This window comes from Pteropus alecto, unplaced genomic scaffold (genome assembly GCF_000325575.1).
Source record: "Pteropus alecto unplaced genomic scaffold, ASM32557v1 scaffold14, whole genome shotgun sequence".
NCBI classification, from domain to species: domain Eukaryota; kingdom Metazoa; phylum Chordata; class Mammalia; order Chiroptera; family Pteropodidae; genus Pteropus; species Pteropus alecto.
Genome location: NW_006436810.1, coordinates 17,524,603 through 17,534,065, shown reverse-complemented (window position 1 = coordinate 17,534,065; position 9,463 = coordinate 17,524,603). Strand labels below are relative to the sequence as shown.

Sequence of the window (9,463 nt, the reverse complement as noted above, 5' to 3'; positions counted from 1 at the left end):
GAGCGAGCGCGCCAGGCGCCGGAGTCGCGGAGGCCTGTCGCTTAGCCCAGCACGAGGCGCCAACAGCCCCCTGAGGGAACAAATCGCAGCCTGTGAGAGATCAGCGGACTGAGGGGACGGGATGTGACACAGGGCCACGTGAGCCGAACAGACTCCGCCCACTGCGCACGCGAATGGAAAACCGGGCGTCGAAGGACGACACCCAAAGGAACGCACGGACGTGAGAAGGAGTGACGCTGCAGGACAGCGTGAGTCTGACCACCAGCGAAAAATACTGCAAACGTAAATACTGACGAAACGGTAGCTTCTCATGCTACAAAAGGGAATTTATCAAGAGTTAAGACAAAAAAAAACTAGTATGTATGACACGAACAAATTCAGGATCAAACATTAAAGATTCTTGTATAACTATTATTATTCAACTGAATCATTCGTATCAAAAAAAATCACAAGCAAAATTTATGAAAATACAATAAGTAAAATGATTTTTAAAATATCAAAATTTTTAAAAACAAAACTCAGATAACTCTTTATTAAACTGTGTCTGTCCAGGAAGTCCTCCCTCAGTGTGACAGGTTCTCAGAAACAGAAACTGAGACTCCACCGAAGCCACGTGTAAGGAAACCAGCGACCGGAGGCTGAGGGGACAGGCGGGCTGGGTGTCCACGGCACGTTCTGGGCACAGAACCACCACCGCACTTCTGAGTGACCCCCGAAACGCTTCCAGTACCAAACGGTGAAGGAAGCGTGAGCTGTCCGTGCATTTAAGAGAAACGAACAGCAACGAGCAGCAGGAGGATTTTCCAGCCCGCGCCTTCCAGCCGCAGCTCGTGCGTGGTGGAGCCCCTGGCAGCACAGGGCAGCAGGCGGGACCCACGGTGGACAGGACACCTTCACGCACTCCCTGGGACAACGCGGACGCACCGGGTCACTGACTGCACCTCACTGGGACGGGGAAGGACCCCGGAGAAAAGCAGCAGACCTGGCGGAGGGTGCGGGCCCCCCACACAGACACCGGCCCGGCCAGAAGCGATTCCTTTTTTTCTCATCAACAGCGTAATGAAATGACGTTACTCGAGGATCTGCTGTACAGAGGTGGTTTTAGCACAAAAACAGAAAATCTCCCTTCTCTTTGTTACCAGTAAATACAAGGGATCCTGCGTATGTGCAAGTGACTCTGAAAGGGCAGCGCTGTGTTTTCCTGAATAGGATGCTCTTTGCAAGACTAATTAATTATTAACACAGGGAAGGAGGTTAGGAAAAAGGAGGAAAAAACATTAAAAAAAAAAAAAACAGTGAAATAGTGGAAACAAGAACAGAGAGGAACATAAACCATGAGGGAAAAACAGTAGGAAACAAGGAGAATGGCTTTCAAAGTGAGAGAAAGACATTTAGTCTACAGTCATAAAGCTTATGTCAAGGGAGTCTACAACTTAAGACTGCTTAAAGTTAACAAGGAAAAATTAATTCAGGCAAGTGCCATAATTTTGTCATGACGGATCAAAAAAAGCAAAGTATAAAAATATCTATTAGCTAAAATTAGGAAATCATCCTCAAAATGAAAATGAAAATGAAAATTTATCTTAAATTACGTATGACATAATACACAACTGTCACCAGGTTCTACTTATTTCTGGAAACAGATGAAGCAGAGATTGCACACTGGTAGCCTGAGGCCGCCTACAAGTCTGGCCTGCATGTGTTTTGTTTGGCCCACACAGTATGACAAACAGCCCTTTAAAAAATGGAAAGATCTGGAAAACTAGACCTGCATTTCCCATGGCAACCATGTCTGGTGCTGGCCGCTTTCCTCTTCAAACATATTAATAAATTTAAAAACAAAAAACATAAATCACCTTTAAGATAGAAAGGCTTTTACTAAAATTCAACATCTAGTCTTAATCGGAAAACTAAAACCAGAAGGAGGTGAATAAAACATATCTCATCACACCTGACTTAACAGAAAAGTACTAAAATCAACCCTCTTAAAGTAAGGGAAAAGTCCACTGTCGTTGCATTAATTTATCGTGTTTAGAGATACTAGCCAATGAAATCAAATAAGATAGAGAAACATACAATATAAACTATAAAGGAAAAGTAAAATCATTCATTACAAATGATGACTATATACCTAAAAAAATTAAAATTCAGAGGCCCACATTTTAATACATGAGAATCAATATCCTTCATATCTACGAACTTCAGAAGAAAAACTTAAACTACTACTAAAATATGGGGGGGAAAAAAGAAAAAATCTGAATAAATGTTAACGCAGAACCTATTCTTTGGTACAAAGACTAAAAATTATAAAGACGTCAATTCTCCAGTTACATCACATACGTGCAAAAGCCAGTAGGACTTTTGCAGAACTAGAGTTGGGGAAGTTTAACAGACGATTCTAAAATATGTATGAAAAAATAAATATGTGAAAGTGGTCAAAAATACAGTTTCTAAAAAGTGTAACAAGAGAGGACTAGGCCCCTTACTTACAAAAGCATACTCTAAAGCTAAAACCGTTTGGTACCAGAACACAAAATAAAAGGACGGATTGATGGAGTGGAATAGGGTCCAAAAAAGATCTCCACTGGTCTGTGAGTGCAGTGTATAGGGCCCTGCGTGTCAGAGGTAGGGCCCTATTCAGTCAGCGGCATTTGGACAGCCGGGTGTCCATCTGGAAACGGAATGAAATTGAGTCAAAAAAGGTTGTTTTTCAAAACTATCGGTCTTGAAATCTAAGCACTATACAAGTCCAAAAGTCGTAAAACAAACTTGCGACAGAGAAACAAAGCATCTCTCCCTGTTAACTCGAAAAGGCAAATGCACCAGAAGAGGACATGTGCCACAAATGCAGCTCACCCGGTGCCACGCCCTTGATCTATCACAGCAAATAAAAACCAGGTCTCTCTCGTGGGAAACAGGCAGGTGCTCAGCGTGAGAAGCCGCTCGACCGTACTTCTCCTGAGAGAGGAGATGAGAGCTGTAGCAAGAAGCCACTCCGATCCTACCAGATGAGGGAAAAGGACCTGACACTCCAGTGACAACTATCCCAAAGGCCGCGAGGTGACAGACGCTCCAACTCAAGTTGCAGCATGGCAATCCATAAGACTCCACAGGAAAAAAATCAGCAACGTTCACCGAAATTTTTAAAGTATGAATGAATTTTTTTTTTTTTTTTTGCCTTCAAGCACATTGGTGACATAAATAATGAAGGAGATCTGCAGGCTGGGTCGATTTCAGCACCCTGACATTGGTGACTGTCCTACGGTTGTGTGGGGTGGTGTCCTTGGCCGCAGGAGACATCTGCTGGAGTATTTAGTACCAGGGCATTACATCTGCGAGTCAGTCTCAGAAAACCCAGGGAACACGCAGTTAAGGAGAAAGCAACAGTAAGAAAATGCTAACACTTGGGGAACCCAGACGAAAGAAAGGGGAGAATTCTTTGTATTGTTTTTGCAACATTTCTGTGAAGCCTGAAATTATTTTAAAATTAAAACTTTAAACCAATCTTCACAGAGCTTAACCTTTGAAACCTGACACTTCCAGAGACGTACGCCACAGATAAATTTACAAGTGTGAAATGACATAACTCTAAACGTACCCACTGGAGCACTGTACGTATTAGCGAAAACTACGAATGACCTGAACATTTACGCAAACACGGGGCGCTACCGGCACTGTGTAAAATAAGTGTCAGGTGGGCAACAGTGAACTGCAGAACGTGCACGGTGTGCCACTGTCCTGCTCAAAGCGGCGACGTGTGTAACACGCGATGTGCCGTCTGTTAAAAGACACAGGAACAGACCCCGACACGGCGGCTGCCCTGGGCAGGGGCGCGGAGGGCGACGGCTGGGGGGCTCTCGCCTCTCCCTGTGCCATTTTGTATCTTCTGAACCGTGTGACATGAGCAAATTTTACCCACTCAATAAGTATTTTTAATGGACTCATTAAGCACTTGGACGTGTCAGGCACTGGTCTACACACCGTATGGGGACTTCCTCATCAGTTCTCCGCTCAGTCCACAGATGAGGAAGCTGACACTTCAAGGGCAACTGACTTGGCCGAGGCCAGGGAAAAGCTACGGTGCATGCGCGGCCCGTGTGCCTGACTCAGCTCTGTCCTCCCGGCTTTGCTTCGAGGATGGCACCGAGGACGCGCCTGCCACGTGCCAAGGACCCCTGCAGGCACGTGCCCCCCCGAAGGAACCAGGGAGTGGCACAGGGCGAGAGGCGGGCTGCGGCGGTGCCTGTACTCGAGCACGTGGCATGCAAAGGCAGCGTGAGCCATCCCAGGGGAGGACACTCGGAATCGTCTGCGTGAAGGTGACCCTCCTGGGAAGCGCCGAAAGGCAGCGCTGGACCGCGAGAAGGCCCTGCTCTGAGGTGCGTCTGAAAGGCAAAGCCAGGTGTGGATTCCAGAGCCTTTGCGTTCAAGTGGCTGGACAGCGCGGCGTCCACTGGGAGTTGGCACGTCGGAGCCTGCGGGGCAGCCGGGCGAGGTGACGGGGAGCCTCCAGGCCGCAGACGGTGCTAGGAGAGAAAGCTTGACGTGTCCCCCTCACTCCACAGTCAGGCTCCACGCGAGAGAGCGCCAGAGACACAGACAGCTCCGTCCGTGGTGTCAGGAGACGAGGGGGACGAGGCGACGAGGACCTGGGCAGGGGGTGGGACGGAGTGGGGGGGGGCTGCTGTGGGCCAGGGGACCTGCCTCGTGCAGCCAGAACACTCCCAGGACAGCGGGAAAGACAGACTGGACCCTCGGGGGCCAAAATGCTGATTCAGGCTTCAGACCGCGGGGCCCGGCCAGCCTCGAGCAGGTCAGGACCTCCCCAGATGCCTGGCAGGTGCGTGTGGAAGGCCGAGCCCAGAGGACTCACGGCGAGGCACACGAAGCTCTCCGCCTTCACGCGCGGCTCCACCCAGCGAGACACAGACCCTCAGAACCACCTCCGCTCAGTGGCTCGTCAGGGAGACGCGCATGCCCCGGCCCGGTGCAGCTGCCCGCCGCCCACCAGGGACGACAGGCACAGGACGCAGAGCAGCCGGGCCTTCGCCTGGCTCTGTTACCCAGCAGCTCCCCCAAGGCCGAGCTGCTGCCATTCCCTCAGGAGTGGCTAAACCCAGGGCAGGGTGGAGACCGAGCGTGCTCGGGGCTCCCGAGGCGGGGGTGGACGGCGAGGTGGCCATCAGAGGCCGTGGGAGTCACTCTGGTCGGACACTACGTGGGAACCGTATGCCACAGCCGCGGGAGCCGTGGCACTGAGCCAAACTAAATCCCGACGTCGCTCTCGAAGGTGACGTGTCAGCTGAGGAAGGTGGGCCCCCGTTTCCGGTGTGGGCGTCTGACAGCCATGATAGGCTCGCACGCCTGCTGTCAGGTCCCACGCGGCCAGCTGCGCTGTGCGGGAGAAGCACGTGACCCTCTACCTGACAACGTACCTGGAGGAATAAACTCTGCTGATGAAATGAAACCAGCAGGGTCTTTGTGCCAAGTGTCCCCGTCTACTGGGCTGTCGGCATTCACCGGGAGGTGAGGCCGACTTCCTGGCCCCGTTTTCTAAGCTGAAATGGAACGGGGACAGTCACTGGGAGTTAGCTGGACTAAATTAACTCAGGATGGGACATCAAGGATGCTCGAGAGGCACTGCCGAGTACTGAAGCAAAAGCCGGCTGTGCCGCAGCCGCTAACTCGCGAGGACAATGGCATCCCGTCAGGCCGCCGGGCTCTGTCATGCCCACAGCGCTCTCAGACAGCACGAGCCACTGTCATGCCGGCCGCCACGAGGACCTGACTTACAAAGGACGTAACTCGAAACGGGGTGAAGATGAGGCCGTGCTCGCAGAAAACACAAAAGAACTGAAGGCGCTGGAGGCCGTGCCCGCCCGGCCCCATCGGTCGCTGCGGGTCGTGCCCGCTCGGCCCCATCAGTTGCTGCAGGCGTCTGCCAGCAGAGTTTTCAGTCGTCCAGGCCTTGCTGGCACCACACAGTTTAAAGCAGCTGGCGTGGCAACGAAATCGCAGTTCGCGCTGGGCGCTCTCCCGGGTCTCGTGGGGCTCGTGACCCGGGCGCTGTGTCAGAAGCAGGGGCTCTGCAGACTCGAGCACTGCGAGCAGCAGGACCCGGCGCCCACCACGTGCCGGCGTCACCGGAGTCTGCGAGGCCGCCCCTAGGTGCAGCGTGCTCTCACGTGAGGCCCTGCTCAGGCCTGCCAGCCAACAGCCACCCTGGATCCCGGGTCTGCGGCACTTTGGTGCACAGGCTCGGAGCAGAACCGCTCACCTGTTCTCTGGACTTATCACATCTCTGAAAAACCACAGCTACCCTTCCACGGAGGACACCCTGGAGAGAAGCCGATTCATTAGCATCTTCCCCAGGCCTGTGAAGCAGCCAGGACGCACCGCTCAGCCAGGAGACAGCCGCAGCGCTGGCCGCCAACAGGGGCCCGGGCAGGACAGAAGCCGGCGCCCACGGAGCCTCGGAGCCCCCGCCAGGGAAGGCGACACACAGAGCACGCGGGCCCAGCGAACTTGGGGCAGCAAGCGGACTGCGAAGCAAGTGGCAGTGCCCGGACCGCGTGCACGGACCTCGTCACCGGCCCACCGTCCCTCACCAGTGTGTCCACACCGCTGCTCGCCGCGTGACCTTCATCCGCCCGTCTAGGGACCATACTCAGACCGCGGCCCCACGACCTGCTGGAGCCAGTGCCCTCAGCAGCCAGAAGGCCGGACTGGAGGTGCAAGGCCGGCGCCCAGGCCTCTGCCCCACGCAGCGTGGGGAGCGGCGTGCCAGGAGCAGGAGGAGACAGGAGGGGACAGGGAGCGGCAGGCCTGCTGCCACGGAGAGGAGCCGTGCTTCCTGCAAACTGTCACAGGCGGTGGAGGGAGCGAAGCCGAGTAGCACGAGGTCCAGAGAACGTCGCTGTCACCGAGGGACAATCGCAGACCGAGCCGGGAGAGCTCTGGGGAGGCGGGGCGGATGGTGGGAACTGCTGACTTGCGGTCAGGCTCGGAGCCCCCGCACGTCCTCTAGCCCCTCGGGACACGCCTATGACCGGCAGGCCTGCACACAGCACCCTTCACCTGCGTGTGGGGGCGCCGCGCACAGCCCGTCGCACATGGGCCCAGGGCATGCTCAGTGCCTCCCATGGGAACACCGCCCTGGTGCAGGCAGCTCAGAGGTAAGTCGGGTTCGGGCGGCCGGCCAGGAGCCGGATGCTGAAGTCCTTAAAAACGACTCCAAGGTGCTCTCCCGGCCACCGGCCCAAGGCACCAGCTCTCTCCGCGCCCACGTCGCCACTGGGACTCCAGGTGACATTTCCTGGGCCACTCACACACTGCTTGGAGCGGGGTTTTCTGTAAACGGGGCATTGTTTTCCCTAAGTGCAGGCACAGCAACGGGAGAAGCTGCCTGCCGCCGGCCAAACTCACGCGGCGTAAAACGCCACGGACACAGCGGAGACGCTCTGCGCCTTGATCTGTTTTAGTCGAAACCTGAAGTCCAGACCTTCGGGACCACAGGTATGGAAAACGGTGCTTCTAATTGCTGAATATAAAGTGTTAAAAATGTTTGACTTTCTTTTATGTGCGCAGACACAGAGCATGAAGGAAATACAATAATCAAACTAACTGATTGTCACTAGCAATTACATTTCTTTAAATTGTTTCAACACAAATGTGTAACCTACAAAATTAACTTACTTAAAAGTAAGCGCCTATATATTTTTCTTAAAAAATGTATTTTTCATACTGAAATAATAAAAATATTAGCCAAGTAAGTTCAAAAATACACCATAAAAAAAAAGTAAAGGGGAAAAAGAGTGAAATAAAAAAGTAATTTAATCGAAAATTCACTAGAACCGCCAAAACTTGCTCAGTGTTCTGTATATGTATTTAACTTATTCGAATATTTCAGAAATTAATGTGTATGCTTTTTCCAAACTCTGTGAGCCCAACACTCCACGTTACAATACCGCACGATAAGGCTAACGAGCACTTCATTCTGACACCTCTGCTCACTGCACGGAGAAGCTCCTGAGTCCTCGGGAGGTCGGCCCTCCTGCTACCTGGCAGAGGGCATGAGGCTGGCAGCCGTGCCAGAGCCCCTGCACCTGAGTGGCTTCGGTGCCAGGCGGCAGCCACAGGCCGCAGTGCCCGTGGGAGGGCCTCGCAGAGCCGGTGGGTTTCCTGCTGCTGGACAGGCACGCGGGTCGGCGCTCCAAGGCGCCAGGCTGCCCTGTGCCTGCTCAACGGCCCCTTTTCTCCGTCTTGCCTCCCCAGAGACCACAACAACCCTGGTGATAAAGTGCTTCCTTTCCATCGTCCTATTTTCACTCGGAGGGGGGCAGGCCCGGGGCAGAGGAGAGCAAGACCGGGACTGAGAAACGGAGTCACAACCGCACGCTAACGATGAGGAAACTCTCAGAAAGCAGCGCTGACGGAGGCGAGAGGTCGTCCGGGCTTTGCAGCGAGAAAGCCCTCGCTCCCCAGACACCTGGGCGAGGCTGGATAGCTGCATTTGTGAGAAAGTATTTTTGTAGGTCATTTTTGCCCAGAAGAGGAGAATCTACTTCATTTGAGAAAGATGCAAGGATGCCTGCCCTGTGCAAAGAGCCACGCCGAGCACGTGGGCACCCAGAAGCACCAGAATACGTTCCCGCTGTCCAGCCAGTGACGCAGAGACTGCAGGCTGATGGGGGTGGGGGGCAGCCATCTTCAGGGGACGTGCCCCAGGGGCCACTCTGGGCTGGCCCACTGAGAGGAGGGGGAGAAAGAGCGCCCCCTGGATGTAGCACAGCTTGTGGGGAAGCCAGGCGGCCAGAGGTGGCGAGAAGGTTAGGAACGGCAGACACCCATGATTTGGTCGTGAGTTTGCACCAGAAAAGCAGGGGCAGGGGCTGGAAGTGCCTGCGGGCAGGTGCCAGGCTCACAGGCCAAGGACCAGAGGGGGTCGTAGGGAACATGAGGGTTTCCAGCAGAGAGGCTGCACTGTACAGGCCATCGATGGCAGAGGGGAGGGGACCGGCCCGGGGGGGCGACAGCAATGCAGCCAAGATGGAGGCAAGGGGGCCTGCAGCAGGGGAGGGGGACACAGCTGGTGCGGGACGACCGTCAAACCGCCCGGTGTCAAGGCCCCGGGACACGTCCGGAGGAGCAGGAGTCACGGGGAAGAAGGCCGCCAAGCAAAGGAGCTAGTTAGGCAAACCGTCTTGTGGATTTTCACTTTAAATATCAAACAAATACTGCTAGGTGGACGCCATCGGAACGCTGAGCAAACGCCCCCTGGGAATCAAACAGGGCACGTTTCTCCACAGCGCGCAACGCGCCCTCCAAAACGACCCGACGCCAGGCACGTGGGACCTACCTGGCAGAAACGGCGACTTCTTCTTTACGATTTTCTTCTCCTTTCTGTCCAGCTTCTCCGGGCCGTCCTGCTCCTGCTCCTGCTCCGTGCCGGGAGGCGCCGGCC

General features: G+C 54.2%; 1 protein-coding gene across 1 annotated transcript in view; it reads right to left on the bottom strand.

The window, feature by feature from the left end:
- The window catches only part of ZNF236 (zinc finger protein 236), a 76,131-nt gene that overhangs the window by 38,894 nt on the left and 27,774 nt on the right, over positions 1-9,463 (bottom strand). Inside the window, exon 9 of the mRNA XM_025048128.1 lies at positions 9,359-9,460. Coding sequence (XP_024903896.1) covers positions 9,359-9,460 — 102 coding nt within the window. The remainder of the gene's footprint in view (positions 1-9,358; positions 9,461-9,463) is intronic.